Consider the following 21,101-nt stretch of genomic DNA (forward strand, 5'->3'; position numbering starts at 1 on the left):
ATGAAGACTGCACAGAAAATGGATCGCAACTTCGTGACGACTAGGCGGAGATTGTTCGGACTCATCAAAGTCGATGCTCTTGTATCCTAGGTAAAGGAAAATTCGACCTTTGTATGAAACTAACAGACCTGTATGTGGGCAACGTTGCGACTTCTCTTCCGAACCCTCAATAATTGGTGATGACTTTTCACAACAGCTATCGCAACGCGGTAGATAGCCATGGTTCTGGTAAAGAGCACAAATCTAAGTTCAAACCGGGTTACAGCATTGTCACCGCCGACTTGTCCAGGATTGGAAAAGTCACGAATACCTGATGAAAGAAAAGGCTTCGTGACTGGCCTGAAAAAGGCTGCTTTTATGTTGTATCTACCTTAGGATTAGTAAACTGCGACAACACCATCAATCTTTTGACTTTAGATTCGGTAGTATGGTTATAAGCTATCTCCAAGCCAGACGCATGACGCAACGTGTACTCGATGACATTGATGCTGGTCTGAATTGATAACCGCAAGATTAAGCACATGCCTTAGAGAACACCTCAAATCTCGCGCGCGCTATTCTTGACTCCCCAGGCAATTCGTACCATACAACAGACTTTATGAACTGGATTTACAAACTATCACAGCCTCAATTGACTGTATCTCATACACCCGCGACTGTAGGGCGAGACTCGGAGGAGCCCCACATTGGCAGGTTTCAATATACAGGAACTTCGACAACTTGCCTTTTGTAACACAAACGGGAAAGTGCAAGACAGTTTAGGAAGTCGACCACGTGAAATGACTTGCCATCTACTCAGAATTACTCGAGGCCAAGAACAGTCGCAAAGTAAGATCTACAGCAGGCTGCCGCTATATCTACTTGCACTAATTATAGAAGATAGGAGATGTGGTTTGGCGGTCTACATATGGCGTTATCTTCGGCGACTCGGAGCTGCGAAGGCACGGCAACTATAACAACCACGAAGAAGACCCATCAATTGATCTACGGAAAGACATCCTTCAATCCCTTTAGTCTCTCGACGAGCCAACCTAACGCGACTCGATTTTATTTCTTCAATACCCAAGGATGTTATTTCAACAAGCACTTGTTCTCGCCACCGTGGCCATCGGCGTTACCGCAGAGTGCCAATCTGCTCCTACTATGTGTAAAGGACTGGGAGGCCTTGAAGCCCGCTTCGACCAAGGATGGATTTGTGCAAGTGATATGGAACTTCCTTGTCTCACTGGATGTACCGGCAACCCGAACAAAAATGAAACTCAGGGCATGACGGGGGTTGTTAAATGCTGCAAGCCCTGCGTGTGGTGAGACATTACCCATATTACGAATGGCCTCTGGCCAGCTACTGTGACTTTTACCTAGAACCTATACTGCAACAACCTCCAACTTCACCCTTCAGCTAACAGCCTACTAGTCATATAATCCTAGCTTCAGCCCTATTTCCCCTACACACACTTAGGTACGCTATCACAATCTCATTACCTTTAACATCACTTCAATAATAACTTCATAACTTTAACTAAGTTTAATTACTATAGAAGCAGACTTTCTCCAGCCTTCTAACCTATCTACTAACCCTCACACACACCCTCTATTAGCTTAGCCGTCTTTTCTACTACCTACGCTATATACGCCCTCTAAGACAGATATCTATTATAACGTTTTTAAGGGATATAGTACTATTACTACTATCTAAGCCTTCTATTAACTAAGCTAATATCTTTATCTATATTTATTAGTAATACCTATAATTAGTTAGCTTAGTTAACTTACTAGCTATACTACCCTACTAAAGATATTATTAAAATAAGTATAAATACTAGGATTAGTAGTAAATATATCTATATTATTAAGCGAGAAGCTTTACTAAAATAAGCAGGTAGCTTCTATATTATTACTACTAAGGTTAGCTTCTAAAACCTTAAAGTAGGACCTAGCTATAGCTATTTAGTCCTTAAAGCTCTATATATTAAAGAGTATTATCTTACTAATTACTATAAGCTTAGCTTTATAGTTAGTATTAATTTTAGTGTTTTAGGGTATACTTTAAGTAAAGTTTTATAATATAAGATCCTATAGATTAAGTAGGATAGAATATATTATAAAAGTATAGGAATCTAAGTAGTTTATTTATAGGGTAAAGAATAGACTTAAAGCTTAGCGTAAGTAGCATCTTAAAAACGTAGCTAAGATAAGCTTTTCTATAGCTAAAGACCTTATGAAGCTATCTCTAGTATATATCTTGCTTGTGAGTCACGCGGGCGAGGCTATTAACCTTACTAGTAACGAAGCTATCGTTAACGAAGCTAACAGCTATAATAGGTAAGTTAGGGTCGGCGCGGGTAGTTATTCTGGACCTTTAGGTATGTATACTGCGAAGCTACTGGACTGGGCACTGACCGAGGTACTTTTACTGCTTTTTCCCCTACTGTGAAAACCCCTACTGGGTGGGCTCGAAACTTCCTCAACATTACGAACGTTGACGGCATTCATTCTTATCAAATTACAGATGCATGAATAAAAATTGATTAAAGGTTTATGCGTCCGCCTTCGAGGTTGGAACGAAGTGACGGACCCACGTTGGCTCTGGTCGCCGTCACAGACGAGCCCGATGGTGTAGAATAGGGCTAGCCGAGAAGGGCCTCTAGTATTTCAGCGCTGCTTGTAACATCTGTTTAGCAATCTATTTTCTTACTACTGGGACAAGGCGCTTATTATGTTGGTTGCACGTACGAAGTTTGTCGAAACAAATTTGAGGAACGATGATTGAGATTTCATGGTTGTGCGAAAACATTCTATTCACCTATCTAGAGGCCCAAGTCGCTGTCGTATCTTCGCAGCGGCGTAGCTGGAGACGATGGCGTCCGAGTTGGAGTCCCGAACTCAATCATATCGAGCTCTCTGGCCTGTGCATTCGACAGACATCCTTCGAAACCACCACGAGGGCTCCCTGCAGGAGTCATGTACGCCATCTCCGGGAAGGACAACGGTGCCTGGTTGCCAGCAGACTTATCCGACAGCTTTGAGAGCCATCTCCGGGAACCATGGCTGGAGTTGCGAGACCGATCTGAGCAGCCAAGCAGCGGCCTCATGATGGGTATGCAGGCGCATATAATGGCAGACGTTGGCTCAGCGATGCTGAACAGAACAAGGGGGACGGCGTCGAAGAAGGGGTCGGTGGAGTTAACTCCTAAGGGGAGGTTGACCATTCTCACCACTGATATCGCGCCAGTGCTGGAGGGTCGCATGTCAGCATGGCTCTCTCGAGTTGCGGTGTACTGGTCAATTCGCTTACAAAATGCCGACGGCGAAACTGGCAATGAGTCCAGCCTTTTGCATCGTCGCAAGTTTTAGACTACCCACCAGAGGGAGTGGAAGAATGAAGATGATGATGTCGGTGGCAAGATGTACAGCCGCGTTCACATAACCCAAAATCAGGAAAGCGCTCTGGTCCGAGCTGGCGGCGTACTCTGGATCCGGGAGTTTCTTGGTAACGAAGACTCCAGAGAGGAGCATCGATGCCATGATGACGGCGGTTGCAGCCAGCATTACGTCGCAAAATAGTTGAACAGAAGGTAGTGCGAAGGCTCGCCGGTACTGGAGTAGAAAGGTAGCTTTGGTGGACGCGAACGCAACCTGATAAGTGAGAACCGTTGTTATGAGGAACTGTTCATGTCAGCGATATGCTTGGGATGTGACTGTCGAACTTACCCTGCTGTCGATAGCTAAGCGCTCAGGAGCTGCGTCCCACCAGTGCAGGCCAAGAGAGCCTTTCTCTACATCTAAATGAGAACTAGTGTTAGCCTTGATATCGCGGATACCTGATGAGATATGCTGGTCCTTACTAAAGTAGACAGGTATGGCAAGGCTCACGATGAAAACCTAGTTACTGTCAGTCAGAATATGACAATTCGTCCCTGTGTAACTTGCCCCTGATAATATGTACGATGAATCATCCCAACCCCATGCCTTCAGCATAAATCCTCTGATGTATACTCGGATGCCCATAAATATGATAACGAGCGCGAGGAGGGCTGATGTGACCCCGACCACTAGTCCCTGTCGATTGTCATGAGGAAGAGACTCCGGTGAGCTTGGGCTCGGAAACGGCCCTGGTGTTGTAGCGTTGAGCTCCATGACGGTGGGGATTCACGGCCGAGATGTGGTCGGGCCGGCGGCGGGAGGACCCAACGGACCCCGGAAGCACTCACGATACCCAATGCCGACAGAGGCAGAAATATGCTGTCGTTCGAGTGACCCACAGCCGAACGGACGATGTCAAGATATCTTCAAAGCCCCCAAAGTAGCGAACTGACAATCTTCACAGCACACACTTGCAAATGAAGAAAGGGGGAAAGAGCCCCGAATGCCCGGGCATCAGGGAGGGCTCCAGAGGACAAAACCAAAAGTGTTCCTTGTGGCAGAAATCCAGTGGCTTGACTGAGTTGGCGCTACTTGTTATCAACACCGGAGTTGGAAACCCAGGATCGGCGTCTGCCGAATCCAGACCGGATGCGGCTCCCGACGAGAACGGACATGACACATCACTGCCAAAATGATGATCGCACACGCAGTAATTCTCGATCTTGTTCTAACGGCCTGGAATGTTCCGCTCTTTGTTGCGGCTTCTACGAGTCGATGGTGGTCTAGAATCAATCAAGAACATGAAAAAAAGGAGCTCTGCAACGGTGGACGTTCAACGAAGACCTTGATTCTGCTGAGAGTGGGTTTTCGTATCCTGAGCTTGCATTAGGCATTGTACTGAGATCTAAGCGCGAAAGAGCTACCACAGTTCAAGATCCATGTTAATATTAGGCATATCCTGCCATCATTGCCTACTTGTGTTTTAGAATAGAAGACATGGAGGTGCTTCTGAACGCATTTCTGTTGACAAGTATGTCATTAAAGATTATGCAACGAAGAAGCAAAAGTTCTACTAGATCATTAGAACGCAACTGATGTAAACATATGATAGTATATTAGCATCTATCAGAAAGCTATTGTTCATGTTATTACCCATGTAGTGGCCAGGGAACAGATAGAGTGCAGATGTCAGGTCGGTTCAGCGACCAGGGTGATGCCTAGCGCGGGGCTAAAAGCTACGTAATGACGTGCAGCAGGCGAATCTTTAGTGGGATGCACGCTAACTCAAGACCGGGCGTCAGCAAACACCTCGCGCCCGCCACCGGCCAAGTTCAATCTGACAAAATCATCAACCAACACCCACCTCACGCGGTCGCGGTCTTCCCGCGTCCCACGAAACGATGAACGCGTCCACATGTCCCCTCACGCGCCCGACACATCGACGACCTCGACCAGCATAGCCTTCGCCGACGAAGATGAGCCCTTTACCCCGAAACCTCTGATCCACGATCTCCTGCGAACCCGCTACTGCATCCCCGGCTCCGTCTTCCTCGTCGAGCACATTGAGTCGCTTCCTGTTCCCCGTTCGACGCGCTGGAGAGCCGTGAGACTATTACTTGGGGATGGCGAACTGTGCATACAGGCGCTCCTGCGTGGAGAGGTGCATCGGTTCCTGGATACGGGAGCTGTAAGGGTTGGATGCTATGTGCGGCTGGGCGAGGTGACGGTTCATTTCCAGGACGTCGCTGCCGATGACGAGGGAAATGGGAAGACGAGGCAGATGGTTTACCTCATTGTGGAAGATCTTGTCACCGTTGGCTGGCATCGCGCACTCACCGAGCCTGACGCAAAGCCATTGAAGCCTGAGGCGCAACCGCCGGAGGAAGACATCATTTCCGACAGCGACTTGGACATTGACGATTTCGAACCACCGACTACACCGAACAAGGGTCACAAACCTCCAAATACTCCAGTCCCGAGGCAACTACCCCGCCCTACTCCGAAGCCAGCTCCTAGAATGGTTCGCGAAACCGACGAGGACGACGACGACGCTGAAGATGGATTCGAGGTTATGCGGGTGTCAGAGACGAAGGCAACACAACGCCGAGCTCAAGCAAGAAGTATGGGAGGGCCGGTTGCCCTTCCGCGCGACTGGACCGATCCGAGTGTTCCGTTGAAGTTGACGAACCTAAAATCCATACCGAACCTGCCCTTCAAGCAGAATTGGTCTGTCAACGTCCTCGCCGTGGTCGCCTCGCTGTCCGACGTCGAACCTTCACACATGCCGCCGCACACTCAGCGAACCGCGCGATTACTCGACCCGAGCACTAGCAAGCAAGTGATCCTGACGGTGTTTCTCGACGCAGAAAACTTTTGTCCCAAGGTTGGCAACGTGGTGTTGCTGGTCGGGGTTAAGAATCACCGGTTCGACGGGGGTTGCTTGAAGAAGTATGTCAGCGACCGGCCTATGCCCGGCAATAGATGGTGGTTCGAGGAGCCTCGACAATTCGGCTGGTGCGACGTGGACGGCCTGAAGGCATGGTGGGAGCAAAAGCAGTTGCAAGGGGCCGGCTTGGACGGCACATGACTCGAGAGAATGGATGGTGCAGCAACGTCAAGAACGTCAAAAGCCTTGGTATTGGTTTCAGACACTACTACGGCTAGGCCGTGTTGGATCGGACTTGCGAATCCGATAGAATTTGTGACAGCTGAGGCTGTGCTGTAGTGATGCGACCTCGCACGACTTATCACACATGAGAGCTTTTCCACGCGGAGATGATCCGTCAACGTCTAGCTAACCCCCCACGCGCCGAGAACATTCCGTCTACCTTGCGAGTTGTTTCCACCACTATGCATCTCCAGCCTCTTGACTCGGTTCACTAAAAGGCCCACGCAAACGGGGCCGATGATGGTGCAGAGAGAAATGGCCCACGTCACGATGAGGAAGAGCTCCGATGGCTCCGCGGGGCTCCCCGAGCTGCCGCTGAAGATGCCTGTGCTTTCCGCGAGGGCGGAGATTAGGAAGCCGATCTCCCCGCGGGCGACCATCGCGAAAGCGAGGATGCAGGCCGGATACACGGAAACCGGCATTTCGGGCTTGGGTGACGCGTTCTTCGGGGTCGGCTCAGTGTGCCGGTCACCCAAGGGCTGGAGGGGAACGTCCTCGGCCTGGGCCACCCCTTCTCCGGTCTGCGCTTGTTGCGCCGGTTCATTTGGGGGTGATTCCAACGCGGCACTCCCGGCACATTGCGCACCAGGCGCGAGCTTCTTAGACTGTCTCTTTCCAGTCCCGGAAACTTTCTTGATGAGGCGTTGCACGGTCTGAAGGGGGCTGGCAAATGAAAGCAACCAGATCCCGCAGAGCATCTTGCTGATGATCATGAGTATGGTGTAGACCAGACCCCGCCAAACGATGGGACCCGAGAACATTCTCGTGATGGGCACAGAAAAGCCGATGGACGCCTACGTTGGTTAGCATAGATGAGAAGCAGTGAATGACAAGACTCACAAAGAAGAACGGTTTCAAGACTCGCTCGACCGCCTGGTGGTAGTAGTGCTCGTAGATTTCCGCCCCCGAGTTTTCAGCCACTGGCGCACTCTCCGTCGCTGGTGATGGCACAGCACCATTCGCCTCACCAGGCGAAGAATCTGATTTTACTCTCTCTTGACTGGCACTCGTCTCAGACTGCTCAGCTGCACCTCTTTCAGGCAGAGCTGCAGCATGCGGCACCTCGGAATCCCACCAGCTGACCGTGGCTCCGGCAACATACGCAGCCAACAGACTCGATGTCCCAGCAAAGGTGCCCCCTATCACCAGACCAAACAACCACAGCGTGTGGATGACAAATGCAGTCTGTCTCTGTCGCAACAGCTGGTCCAGCCTTGATCCAGGAGTCTTCTCCCGGACGGCATTCAGCCATACTGTAGCAGGCTGCACGATGAATCTACAAGCAGCCGGGACGACCACCGCGAAGCCAAGCGACACGAAGACGGGCCGAATGACAGTAACCGCATCGAACCCGCCGCCTCCTCCGCCGAGGTTAGACACGACCTGAACCATGATGAGGCCGACAACGTCGTCCATCATGGCGGCGCTGGTGAGCACGACGCCCAGTCGCGTGGTCGCGAGGCCGCTGGTCCCGAGGACGGTGAACGTGGTGCCGAGACTAGTCGAGCAGAGCGCGGCACCGGCCGCGAAGGCCTGCAACGGCGACGCGCCGACAAGGGAGCGGAGGGTGAAGGACAGGCCTATGGGCACGGCGATGCCTGTGATGGCGACGCCAGTTGAGAGTAGGAGGTTCGCTTTGAGAGATTTGAAAGATGTAGACAGGCCGCCTTGTTGCGTTACTCCAGTCAGCTAGGGTTCTTTGCTTGAAGATTGCAGTTGAGACTTACCTTCATAGACTATGAGAATCAGGCCGAGATATCCCAGCTGCATGACGGCGTTCTCCGTCTCCGCGGACAGCCACTGCGCGCCGGGCGTGCCCCACGCGATGCCGAGGAAGACCTGCCCGATGAGGCCACAGTAGACGAGCTTATCGAGGCCATAGTTGACGGTATTGAGCAGCAGCAGGAAGCCGGAGAGAATGATGATGGTGGTGATGGACGGCTCATGGTAAGCCAGTGAGGATGCGGATGTTGCCATTGTAAGCCATTTGGGTTGAACGTACGCGACGTACGTTCGACGCGTGTGTGTTGAGATACTTGCGACGAGGGAGATGAATGAGTATCGCTTGAGCGCGTAGGCGGTCGGCGTCGTTTTTGATCTGTCGATGATGGCAACACGACCCAGGGCACTGTGTCCGAATCAGGGGTGAAGTCAGGTGAAGCTGCAAAATTGGCGCGTCCTGCTTGGCGTGCCGATGTTCACCGTGACGAGGCTTGGCGAATGCGCTGGAATCGTTAATGACATGACGTCATATGTACAGGGATCTTGCTGAATGGATGCTGACAGCTCGGAATTAACACAGTTTGGAATGGACAAATGGCCGAAGTAATCGTCTGAAGTGTGGATGGCCATGAGCGAATGGCTTTACATAAACAGTAACATATGAGACGTGGTTTTCGAATTATGAACCCGATCAGCAAGTGGCATTGTACAACACATGAGGTTTGTTTTCATCAAAACAAGACACTGGAAGGAACACAGGTAAGTTTTGCGAAAATAAAAACAATCAAATTCAGACTGTTCCAGCCAGGTATAAATCTAATATCAACGCAACGCCCCTCCAGAACCAGAACACATGCCAATGCAAATCCATAGCCCCCAAACTGCTAGGCCCGCTGCCAAGTCTCGTGTCGTCCAGCCACGGTTTCTTGCCATCGCTCCCGATGAGTTCATCTGAGTCATTTCCATACAGACAGTAAGTCATAGCCAAGCCTCACTTCCACCCACACCCAAACCAATGAAGTCTCAGTGAGACGGCTGTTCATGGCTGGCGGGCAGGATAGCAGGCAAGCTGGCGTTCCTCCTCCTCCTCTTGGTCTTCTTGCCGCCGGGCGGCGGCGGCGGCGTCGCGGTGCCGTTGGCGGGCGCAGCAGCCGGCGGGATCGCGCCGCCGCGGTTGAGGCACGAGGTGTTGTCCGGGTTCGCGAGGTTGATGGGCACCTGCAGGACCTGGTTGACGTCGATGAAGTCCGGGTTCGGGATGTTGTTGAGCTTGGCGATGTCGCAGATGCCCGAGTTGAAGAGCCGCGCGATCTGGCCGAGGGTGTCGCCCTTGATCACCGTCAGGGTGATTGTGCGGTTGGCGTTATTGACGGGGCCGCCGCCGGCGGGGGGCGCGCTTGTCAGCGGCGGGGGCGGCGTTGCGGCTTGTCTTCGCGTCGGGGGCGGCTCCGTGGGGGTGGAAGCCTGGCGGGGGTAGAACATGTGCGTGAGGCCGCGGGTGATGAGGCCCCGGGGCTCGGACTGGAGGTGGGTGGTGTCGGTTGTGGGCGTGGCTTGCGCGAGGCCTGAGAGGCCGGCGAGGGCCAGGCAAAGGATTGAAGATCGCATTGTTGCTGCGAGTTTGCGGTGATGGTGTCGAGGTAGATATTGTTGGTGTAAGTGAGTGAATGGCCGGAGACTTGAATAGAAGTCTTCTTACGCACTGAAAGAAGTGGGATGCTGGGGAGTTAAGGAACCAAAAGAGTGTCCGATACCAGGGAAACTGTGGTCTAGAATGAATGGCGTGGTCCTGGGAGAGGTGAGACGATTCCTCCCTCGTCTGTCAAGACAACTTTATATCGCACATATTACCACCATCGCCTTCACTCATAAAGTGGCCGGCCGTCCCTTCGAGACAAGGCCAGACAGCCCCGTCGTCGCAGACGGAAATGCGATTGGCCGGATATTGGGGTTCGAGGTTGACGTGCCCATCCCGGCAGCAGAAAGACCATGTCATATCCACCTCAATGTGACCTGCTTAACAGACACTAAGCCCTGTCGCCCTACGAACCCCCGCGGCGGTAGAAGACAGACCAGCGGGCGCTAGCGACATTCTTCCTGAAGAGACAACGTGGTAGCCATTCTGAGAACCGCAACGTGAGCAGGCCGCCCGCCCACGCCGAAGATAGCGTGTGGTAAAGCTAAAAATATGGGGTTGGGATGGACTGAAACGGCAGCGAGCGCGGGGTCGATTGGCTGGATTGTGTTGGTTGAGTCAGTTGTCGGTAGTTGGCTGTTGCAGTTGTTGCAGAGTTGACAAGGAAGAGGCGCCGAAGATGGGACAGAGGGCCCAGCAACTTGAGACGGAGCCCACCTGTTCCCAGACAGTTGCACACATACTTTTCGAAAGGTTATCACGAACCACGACGTGGTGAAGGAGCTCGCTGCCGCCCATCGCGAGTCATATTCTGCGCCAAAGGCTCGCGCAAGAGGCCTGACTTGGCGCGGGAAGCTCAGGCTCCCGGACGCAGGAGTTCGAACACCACCCACTCAAGGAGGTGATGCCCAACACAAATCGTTGACGAAGTGAAACGAAGTCTACGGATCTCCCTGCTTGTCAAAGTCTTTCGACTGTGAGGAAGAGGCTCGCATTTCCTAGGAGATACCGTCCTCTCGGTGGATGAAGCACTGCCACCCAATGATCTGGAATGATTTGCGAATGGTCGGACGAACTAGTGCGTTTTGGTGGCCACACCAATCGCGTGTATGATCTTCGACAGGGAAAGCTTCCTACAAACCTAAATCAACCAAGCCACTCTGCTTGGCTGTCGTGGAGCCCAAAATCTCTAATTCTTATCTGTGTTGCCAAGTTGTTGTCAATCTGGTGATAAAGGAAATGGTCAGCTCATGAGGTATCCATATTGCTGAAACTGGTGACAAAGAACATCTCAAAGATTCATACAATTCGAGTTCGACTCGGCGACTGCGCCTTCCGGTATTTCGGCATCGACACTAAGAACTATGCATCTCAAATATCTCACGATATCGAGTTGCGCATGCGATGCTGGCAGATGTTCAGATTTGCAATGCGATTGCATGAGCCTTGTAAAGACGAGACTCGACTTCAAGGGTTTATTCATCTGCGAAGCGTGGTTGTGACTACAGCTACTCGGCATCAACGCCCTAGCTAATTCTACAGCCGTTTCGGCCTGGGCTTATAGGCTCTGTACTTGTTCAACCCCCCTTGGCCATGGTAGCGCGTCGTGACATGAAGCGACCAGACGTCCATGCCTATTATCCATGCGATGCAGCCCTTAAGGAGTAGTTTCTGGTGTTCGTAGTCCTCCATCGTTTCTGTAGTGGGCATGTTCTCAGACAAGTCGATGAAGGTGCTGACAAGCTCCCGGGTCTCCGCCCCTAGTCGATCCATGGCTTCTTGTACTCCAATATCGAACTCGTTCATCATGATCCTGACACCATTATGGCTGTCCTCGCCCTTGGCCTGCTCTTTGTCGAAGCTGTACATGTCATTCTGGTTGATGATAATTCTGAAGCACATATCCATGAGAGACTGAATCGCAGGCTGCTCCCAAGACTCGCGCCGCACCTCGCACTTGATCAAAAGAAATGCTGTGCTCGGATACATGCCAATCGTTCTCTGACGCACGGTCATGTACTCATTCCGGCTGGGTAGTGCAGGCAGTCTGCGGCGAAAGCCCGCCTCCTCAACGACGCCATCCAAGTAATCATCGAACAAGTCCCTGAAGAGTTGCCAAGACTCCTTGGTACCTGTCGCGAGATATCTTTCGGCAACGTCTTTCGCCATCAGCTCCATGGATGACAGGTGGCCCGAGGACGTTGGCTTGTTGTGCACAGCACCCGAAAAGGAGAACGCGTCCTTGACTATCAAGCACTGCCTTCGGACTTCTTCTTCGTCCCCGGTATCCGTCGTCTTATCGATGACAAAGAACAGAAGCATCACTTGCGCGGCTAGAAGGCAGGAACCCTTGTCCATGCGCGCATAGTTGATGCAAGCTATCTCGGGGAAGCTGGCGGCGACGATCTTGTCGGCGAAGTTTTGCGGAATTCCGGAGAAGGACCGCATCCATGTCTCGGCCTCATTCTTAACGCTTTCGGAATCTGGATGCAGCTCTACTTGCCAAGGCCATCCTTTCTCGGCCGGCCAGCGGGCCAGAAAGTCGGGAATAGTGATCATGGTATCTATTCCCCTCCACTGTTGTTGAATGTCATACCGGACCTTATCTTGTCGGTGTAAATTTGTGCCATGATGTAAAGTACCGAAATTGAGTATGAGGCTTCGCCGAAGAGAGGATGAATTCAAGTTGCACACAGTACTACAGTTCGTCCACGAATAACAGAGTCTACTCCTGATCTCATACTTATAGGCAACATCTATGGGTAAGTCTGGGCAATGGAAAACATGCTCATTGGCTATGTGAAAGCTGTCAATGTTATCTGGTTTCACCGCTATACTCTTGAACCCTTGGAAACGATCCGCACCATGGGCCTTGGGCGTATTCCGAAGAAGGAAGTTGTCATGCGTGGGCTTAATGATTATTGAAGCGATGCGCCATAAAATGAATGTGCAGCGTTACATTGAGACGGCAATCATGTCTTCATCAGCCTTCGTCCCGGCGCTAGTATCATGTCTTAGGATGTTTGTCGAGTTAAGTGTAATGACGGTGCTGCGAAGACAAGCATCGGTACGAGCAAGAGCTCCACTGATTATGCTGTTGGTACTTAGTCGGTTCTTCAGCGACTTGGCCAATCTCAGGGTTTCCATCGGACAACTAAATCGATTCAAAAGAGACTTGATCCCCGTCGAAGAGGCCGAATTGGGCGTATCTCCGCCTACCATATCACGAAACGATCGGGGCGTCCCACCAACGCGCATGAAGAAACAGGGGTCGGTGACTAGTTCAATTCGACAGAGCTGCAACGCGTAATGTAGGGCGATAACGACGTTATTCCCCAAGGCCGACGGATCGCCGACAAAGTACCCAATGAATGTACGTGGACAACCCTCGACAAGCCCTGACAACCTTTCAGGCCCCTCATAAGCCAAGCTACAAAATGGAAGCTTCAAACGTATTCAAGAGTCAATAGTGTAGTGTTGGTACAAGATAGTCGGACTCTTTTAGTTGGGAAATAGTTTATGTGCAGGTAGCTAATGGCGGTATAAGAGATACTCAAATCAGTAACTAATCACGTACCTTTACGAAGGCATTCGCCATAGCTGATTGACATTGTGACCGATGATGGGGCATTCCCAAGTAAGAGAAGGGTACAGAAGTATCAACAGCTTTCGTGAGGAAATACTAACCTACGTGTTGAAAAGAAGGCGGTTTTCTTTTCCATAAATATGAAATAGACAACTGGAGTATTACACCTACATCTTTATTCACCATGTCACCCTTACGTTGATTGATTTTCACAAGCCTCCGCGTCTCAAAATACACCTCCGAGCGCAAAGCTCTCTTCAGTCTTACGCAATATTTGAGACCGTCTGTACCAGAAATCTGCCACCTCGTTGCGATTCTAGTTCTGCACCTTCGGCAATCTTTCTGAATGTACTTGCCTTCCGCCCCCTTTGGACTGGCCGTCTGACGAGATCAACTCAACATCACGATGACTTGCCTTTCATTGTGGTTGGGGGCAATCCGACGACCGTGGCCGAGTCCCGAAGTTACGTGGCATGATGGATCACTCGGACAATCTGTATTTAGCCCCTTAGAAATATGTAAGCCGGAGTTGTCGGAATCGCCACCGAGGGAGCTGGCTGGGGTTGCACAACATACGCTCACTACACTGCCAAGACCTCTACCAACCACAGAAAAGTTTTTTCTTTCCCAAATTATCAGCGGAAAATACAACTGCCGAAGGCTATGTCTAGATGATATCTTCTTTCCTATGGCAAATTGCTTGAATTGTGCCATGAAGTGTGCGGCTAAGCCCCGGTGAAAGTTCCTGTGACTGTCGCTGAGAGCCTCGCAAAATGGCCTATATCACTCACAAAAGCTCTACCGTACTGAATTGGTGGTCAGTCTGCCTGGAATACCAACAAGTGCGCAACAATTTGCAGTAGTCATATTCAAAGACTTACGATTTGACATTGAAGTCAACCCACACACCCTTGGAGCTTCTTCCAAATTTTCTCACTGCATTCACCAAGAAAAACAGAAACAGTCCACTAATCCTTCTTTCAGAGTTTCCCACCTTGGCAAATTTGTTTCTAAGAAATAAAGGTTTGCCCAGCACGTTTCTCTTGTAAGACTCCGTTGCCAGCGTAGATACAGATGACGCACATACTAACGCAAAGACAGGCTTCATATGACAACTTTCAAATAACCAACATACCGCGCGATTCCGGAAGTACCCCATACGACAGAAACAAACCAAACGCCATGAGTTTTCGTCTCAAGCTAGCAGAAATCCTCGGATCCGAGACTCTGAAGAGTATGCACGACCAGGATCCTTCTGAGATATTGCACAAAGTCGGCGAAGCTATAACGATGTTCATTTTCTCGTAAAATGGAACTAGTGTCCGGAGGCGTTGGCATACGTTAGGCATGACCAACGTTCGTTAGGGAAGATACGATTTATAATGAGATGGCTGATGGTGATGCACATGAAGGGGGGCCACGTGTAAGAGCTAGTGCAATTAGAGGATGGAGTTAGCGTCAGTCTTTGCCACATCAATTGCTTTTCAAACGACTTGAATTACTTTGACTTCCACACAACCATATCCTATGTTCATAGAGTTAGGAGAGTAGGTAGCCCAAGACTTTATCTAGCCTCGGCTTGAAATGAGTCAGTGGACTTTATCCCTAGTCATTTTGGACCACCACACTCAGCCGGCTCGGCCCGCCCCCCACAGACCCCGTTTCCGGGTGGAAATCCCGGACGAATCTTTGCCTCATGCATGATCACTCTAGTCAGTTTAAGCAACCTGGCTTCAGTAGCTTGGTAATTCGCTCGTAGATAAGTTACCATCCTGCAGCCCTCGTCTGATCCAGTATACGTCCGTTTGACCTGTCAAATCTGTCTCACTCAATCCATGCAAGAACTAACTTTGTATTAACTCTCGCACTACAGAAATTTTCACATGCATCTTTTAGAATCGAAATTGACTTGACAATATGTATTTCGCTATTCTGCTCATACAGGCGATCTACCCTTTCCAATCGTCTAGTCGGAGTCGTCGCCGAGCTGCTCGTCCTCACCGCCCGTGGCACCAGCAAAGGCCGCCGTCGCCTTGCCGAAAGCAGCAGCACGTCTCTTCTCTAGAGCCTCAGCCTCGCCCTTAATGTCGGCCGGAGCCTTGGAGACCATGACCTGGGACAGCTCCTTGCTGGCCACCTCAGTCTTCTCGACGTTCTTCTTAACCAAGCCGCCGACCTTGAGCTTGTCGAATTGAGCCTGGTTGGCGACCATGGAGTTCAATTGGGTCTCGGTAAGGTCCACGACGGTGCTCATCTGGTTGAGAAGCTTCTTGGCCTCATCGTCGGTGGGGTTGAAGTTCTACTCAAATGTCAGGAGCGCGTCTCAGATAGTGGGGTAAGGTTCTGTAGGCACTTACTCCGTAGTCCTTGATGCCCTTCTTGATGGTGTTGCAGATCGAGTTGGACTTGGTGCCCAGCTTGATGGCGTCCTTGTAGTTCAAGTCGGCGCCCTTGGCGATGATCTTGTTGGACTTCGTGACCTTACGCTCAATGTCGCTCAAGCTCTTGGAAATATCGGCGAAAGACATTATGATGGGTTGGTGTGGTATTTGATGTGTGTGATTGGTTTAGTAGTGTTTGATTCGATGTTGTTATTGCTTAAATTGCGTGATGATGATGATCCAACATCATAACTAGCCGTGGTGTTGAAGCCCCTTTTATCATTCATGAAAACAAAACATCGTGATTCACATGCTGTCTGATGCCTCGGATGACTTACACCACTTGGCCGCCAAACACAAAGCTGTCCCCTAGAGCATGAACGACCCAAGTCTGGGGTAGCCCTGAGCTATGACGTGTTCCCAAAGCCGCAGCTTCAGGCGCCCGGCACTTCGCGGAGCTGAGGCCAGGGTCCGGCCACGAAACATGAAACAATGCGGAGGCCGCCCAGCGATCCTCCGCAGCAAATCGTCCGCAGAGCAGCCTCCACTGCCTGGGTGCTGGTGCTCAAAGGGGTCCAGCCCTTCGGTTTCCGAAGGAAAAGCCAATTCGAGATGGGACCCGAAAAACAGGTTACGTGCCAATGATCTCCCAGAGCAGCTTCGAGAATAGAGACAACCTTCCCGAACATAATCATGCACAACAACTGTGATGTGCATTTCTGACAGGGAAGACGCAGGGCATGGATTCGCCGACCACTCGGCCGGCGGTCGATATGCATCGGTGCCATCGCGCACGATCGCATCATTAGTTGTTTACAGTTATTGGAAATGATCCCCATACAAAGCGTTACCCCGCTAATGCTGGGGAAGCTGAAAGGGAAAAAAACCCTCCTTCCCTGGTAAACGCCCAGCATTGTTGTTTTGTCGGGCATTGTTGAGCTACTGTTCTTGCTCGGATAGTTTGCTTGGCTAGGGCGGGGCGGATACGTTTCTTCTCTGTAACCACGGTTTTACTGCCTCGGCCTGGCGGTGCTGCTTCACGTGGCTGCGCGACACCAGCCTCAACAATTCGCATTCGCACTTACACATGTTTACCGACGGTGAGTTGATCTATTCTTAAACAGAAATTCAAATTCCGAATTGAACAACACAGCAACACATATAACAGGAATCCTTGAGTTTTAGCATCATGCCATTGCCACTCCCGTGCATTATCTGCCCGGTAGTTCAACTGTTCCCAGAAAGGAAATCCAACTTTGCCCGTCAGCCCCGCTGTTGCTCGGAAGCAACTGTCCTGACTTGGGAGATCAACAACGAAAAATTTGGATAGAAAGCCACCAATTTCAGGCCCGTAGACAAGTAGTTTCTGGATGTCGATTTCATCTTTACGTCTCTATAGATTCTGATCATTACGGGAATGTATTCAAGATATCTAGAACCTTAAGATAACCGCAAGTCATGGTGGAGACTACGTGGGAAGTCAGAGAGTTGGAAACAATTATGATCAGAGTGATTTAGAAGAAACTCCTTCAAATACGGAAGTTGACTATAACGGTTTGATCGTTATCATCAACGATCAAGATGTTTCTAGCTTGCGAGTCCAGTTGGACTGTTCTGGTGGAGCTCAAGATGGTCAATAGGCCATAGATAATTGTTGTCAACTACGTTGTGTACATTGTAACAAATGCTTCACATGAATTTCCACTCAGCTAGACAACCAACTAGTTGATAACTCAAAGGATGAAAATGTTGAATTTTGGGGCACCATTCTGGTTAGGGTGACGTGGACTCAACTACTGAGACTTTGCCCTAAGGTACGCAAGGTGTAGTGACCAGCACACCTTCATCTAAACTCCCTAAGTTGTCTCTTGAGTCTTTTGAGCATACTATGGTTCCCATGTTGCACTTGCAAGCAACTTTGCACCACTCACTATTGACAAGAGAAAGAAAACTACCCGGCAAAGTCAACCGCGCCTTGTTGTCAGTTTATTCAAGATGGTTGACTATTTCTGCTAGATCATGAGATTCCTTTACACAAATTGTTCTGTTGTAAATGGCAATCACGTTGGTGATGCTGTTGTTCATCGTCACTCATTCCTACTGAATGCTTCAATAGGCTCGTTGTGTACATAGTTTCTTCTGCGCAACTCAGTCATTTTACTCACCAGCATTAGCCTGCGAAACAAAAGGCAAAACGTCATTTGCTCTGGAACTTTTCGGAACCATCGCAGGGTCCAACTGCCCCCGTCTTGTTCCGGGCTACGGCGACTTCCGCAGGGACTTCCGTTTTGGTGCATGCGATGCGAGAGTTCAAGCGGTGGGGCGATATTCGGCAGTGACCCGCCGGATCCCGGAGATCGGAAGAGCACATGTCAGCCACGGCGGCGGTGCAGGGCACCGAGCTAATCGGCCGAGGTGATCGGATCTCGCATTGTCTTACGTGAGAGAGTCTGTGGATGAATCGTGCTGCACCATTCTGCAGGTGTATGATCATGCTACGTATCTGCGAGAAGTTATGATTTGACGTATGTCTAATGTTATGGGTGAGCTTGGATTCTCATATATTGCTTCAAATCACTCAATTTTCACCACAGAATCAGAACACATTGCAAGAGGTGACGCCTGACGCAAGCAGGTAACTTCAACCAATTAGTAGTGTTCTCTGCGATTGATGAACACTCGACTAACCAGATCCTCTCTGTCTGAAGGCTTAGTAGGCGGATTGGTGAGATGAGTCTGAGTCCACTCGGTCAACGGCAAGCGACGCGTGATCACTACCTTGGAACCGACGAAATACAACGTACGTCTACTGCGGCTCAAGATTTGGTTTCCTGAAGTTCTAGCGATGCCCTCTCCTCTACGACGATGCCAGTAAGCGCTCCTAGAGACACAATTCTCAGCTGGACTTCATTCATTCTGATCCAGCTATCATGCCTTCTTGCAGCCAACTCCGCTGCATTGGACGAACGGTTGGTAAGCGAGCTCCCAGACTGAAATCAGATCATTTGCCAAGATAAGAGGCTATTCAAATGCGCGTTTGCCTTTTGTTCTTGAAGGAAGCCTTCCCACGAGGCAAGCTGACGCAAGTTCGCCGCATCGTGTGTGTCATTATGGCATCAAGACATGAACAAGCTCACTAACGTATCAGAAAGTTCGTATGCCTTGGTGATGAAAGTCTCATCACGGTGTTCATAATGAAGCAGTTGGTTCGACGTCGGCCTTTCGGAGGGAGCACTTCCAACACCAGGCAGCAGTGATCCGCTCTCATTACATCTGTGGGAATTTGCTGAGTTCACCATGACGAAGTCGCTGCCGCCGATTGTGGCCACTGATCAACGCTCGGTAAGGTGAGGGAGGGCAGTGGCCGCTGAATCACGACAGTCCCCTAAGACACCCGATCAGAGCACACAATCATCGGTGGCACGTTACAGCACACCACGCTTATCCAGGTACAAGACAACTCAGACGAAGGAACACATTGAATCCTTCATTCAGTAGTCTCGTTGGACCCGAATAGGCAAGTGAATGTAACCCGGGCGTAAGCCGGTCAATCGCAAATGGCATCAACGATCACAGAACCAACGAGGCAAGGCGGGCAGCCGCCGTAACCGTGTGGCAACCTGACAAACTTGACATGTCTCTGATCAACGCCAAACATTATCAAAACCGAGCCTCCTATTCGTCCGAACCCCATTCCACGAGACCAACGCCACCTTACTGCCAAAAGGGAAGAGAGAAAAAACAAGCTTCCAGCTCCCCGCAGTTTGTCACCGAATTGTTCTGGCGTCGGTACGACTTCCAACCGAGAACAGGGTCCCCGCCTGCATCATGCATTGAGACTCCAGATACCCAAGATTACGGAAGCAAGACGGGGGGTCGGGAACCGTCGAGGTGGTGCCGAGGTGGTCACAGCTCGTATCTCTGGGACCGTTCGGTCTCCATCCAGACTTCAGCAGGCCAATTAGGCGGACGTTCTTTATCGATAGAAACAGGTCGTGATTCCGAGATATCCATGATTTCTGCACCAACTTGTCTGCAGCAGTTCCGCGGCAGGGCTAGCCCGCATGGCTGGAAGGGATGTCACTCTGGCCCAAGGCGCAGCGCTGAAGCTGCACCGGGCTGGATCCCGCCAGGCTCGCCCACCCCGCGATCATCGGTGATGCTGGGAGCAAGTCCTCGGAGACCGGATATCATGGATGGGGCGACATCAAAGCCGTTCTCCATCTCAGCTGCCCTTTTCGTAGGGATTATTGGAGAACATGACTATCCAGCTCCCGGGGCCCCCATGAGTGATCGTTCTGCAATGTCACTCGCTTGCAAAGTTGCGGAAAGTTGGACTTTCCCACGCGGAATAGCGGCAGGTCGCCTGAACAAGCTCATCTGGTCCAATTTACCCATGGACCGTTACTCGGGACACGCACGCTGTACGGTGTGTGCAGGCGCGACACCGTGCTCGACGCCGTCCCAGCCGGTCCAGCGGGGACCTGGGGAAATGACAGGAGATTTACGTACAAGAATCCGTTTTTTCGAAATGGCATCGATAACCTTAAATCTCAACACTGGGGAACACACCCAGCCTGTTGGTGATGCAGACTGTCTACGGTTGTCATTAGAAACAGTTTGCTCGAAAGAGCAGGTCCTCGGTCGGAGGCGTTCAATGGTCTCACTGCGATTACAGAAATGCCGAGGTTGACGCCCGAGTCAGTGGCAACATGATTTGCTGGGCCGCCGGCAGGCAAAAGTGAATTACATCTTCCATTCTCACCAGCAAACACAACTAGCGGCATGTTTGCGTGTGTTTGGCCTTCGCCATCGCCAACAATCAATCACGCCAGGGACCTTTTGATTGCATGGAAGGCCGATGCACCCAACAGGAAGTTCCAATCGAAAGCGTCGGACGAACCATCCCTCTCCAGCAGCTCGGGTCCAGCTCGCAGGCATGATCCAGTCAAACCAGTCAGGCAGGGCGCGGCTATCAGCTCTAGAGGGACGTTTGTTCATGTCTGCAAGAGGGCAAAAGGGCGCAGATTGGGTCTCTGATCCTCTTTGCGGAGGAAGCGAAGGAACTTTTTGAATCGGTTGGTCGGTCTCGTGTCATTAACCTGACAGCCGCGATGACATTCCGCCGAGCTGATTGGTGTGTCTCCCTCGACGGATTCTCGTGGGTGGCTCTTCTGCCGTCCCTTCCGACTTCCTTCCTGAACGGTCGACCAGACGTCCCTGTCTTGCGGTCTCTGAGTGGCC

At 50.9% G+C, this 21,101-nt stretch overlaps 7 protein-coding genes across 7 annotated transcripts; 2 read left to right on the forward strand and 5 right to left on the reverse strand.

The window, feature by feature from the left end:
- Positions 1–1,068: 1,068 nt before the first annotated feature.
- CGCS363_v003552 (uncharacterized protein) lies at positions 1,069–1,308 on the forward strand (the record flags this gene model as incomplete). The annotated part of the gene is made up of 1 exon (XM_036635401.1): positions 1,069–1,308. One exon carries the CDS (start codon positions 1,069–1,071, stop codon positions 1,306–1,308), a length of 240 nt encoding a protein of 79 aa, XP_036500194.1.
- A 1,499-nt stretch (positions 1,309–2,807) lies between these two features.
- On the reverse strand, positions 2,808–4,137 carry CGCS363_v003553 (uncharacterized protein; the record flags this gene model as incomplete). Its single annotated transcript, XM_036635402.1, has 5 exons — positions 2,808–3,234; positions 3,296–3,666; positions 3,712–3,782; positions 3,846–3,882; positions 3,997–4,137. 5 exons carry the CDS (start codon positions 4,135–4,137, stop codon positions 2,808–2,810), a joined length of 1,047 nt encoding a protein of 348 aa, XP_036500193.1.
- A 1,141-nt stretch (positions 4,138–5,278) lies between these two features.
- CGCS363_v003554 (uncharacterized protein) lies at positions 5,279–6,451 on the forward strand (the record flags this gene model as incomplete). The annotated part of the gene is made up of 1 exon (XM_036635403.1): positions 5,279–6,451. The coding sequence occupies one exon, from the start codon at positions 5,279–5,281 to the stop codon at positions 6,449–6,451; it is 1,173 nt and encodes a 390-aa protein (XP_036500196.1).
- Positions 6,452–6,654: 203 nt separating this feature from the next.
- On the reverse strand, positions 6,655–8,509 carry CHX17 (Cation/H(+) antiporter 17; the record flags this gene model as incomplete). The annotated part of the gene is made up of 3 exons (XM_036635404.1): positions 6,655–7,326; positions 7,373–8,199; positions 8,260–8,509. The coding sequence occupies 3 exons, from the start codon at positions 8,507–8,509 to the stop codon at positions 6,655–6,657; spliced, it is 1,749 nt and encodes a 582-aa protein (XP_036500195.1).
- Positions 8,510–9,277: 768 nt separating this feature from the next.
- On the reverse strand, positions 9,278–9,862 carry CIH1-2 (Intracellular hyphae protein 1; the record flags this gene model as incomplete). The annotated part of the gene is made up of 1 exon (XM_036635405.1): positions 9,278–9,862. The coding sequence occupies one exon, from the start codon at positions 9,860–9,862 to the stop codon at positions 9,278–9,280; it is 585 nt and encodes a 194-aa protein (XP_036500198.1).
- Positions 9,863–11,426: 1,564 nt separating this feature from the next.
- PRO1 (Delta(6)-protoilludene synthase) lies at positions 11,427–12,449 on the reverse strand (the record flags this gene model as incomplete). Its single annotated transcript, XM_036635406.1, has 1 exon — positions 11,427–12,449. The coding sequence occupies one exon, from the start codon at positions 12,447–12,449 to the stop codon at positions 11,427–11,429; it is 1,023 nt and encodes a 340-aa protein (XP_036500197.1).
- Positions 12,450–15,442: 2,993 nt separating this feature from the next.
- On the reverse strand, positions 15,443–16,004 carry CGCS363_v003558 (uncharacterized protein; the record flags this gene model as incomplete). The annotated part of the gene is made up of 2 exons (XM_036635407.1): positions 15,443–15,775; positions 15,834–16,004. 2 exons carry the CDS (start codon positions 16,002–16,004, stop codon positions 15,443–15,445), a joined length of 504 nt encoding a protein of 167 aa, XP_036500190.1.
- Positions 16,005–21,101: the final 5,097 nt, after the last annotated feature.

The sequence above is a fragment of the Colletotrichum siamense genome (genome assembly GCF_013390195.1).
Source record: "Colletotrichum siamense strain Cg363 chromosome Unknown KSG_Cg363_contig02, whole genome shotgun sequence".
Lineage (NCBI taxonomy): Eukaryota > Fungi > Ascomycota > Sordariomycetes > Glomerellales > Glomerellaceae > Colletotrichum > Colletotrichum siamense.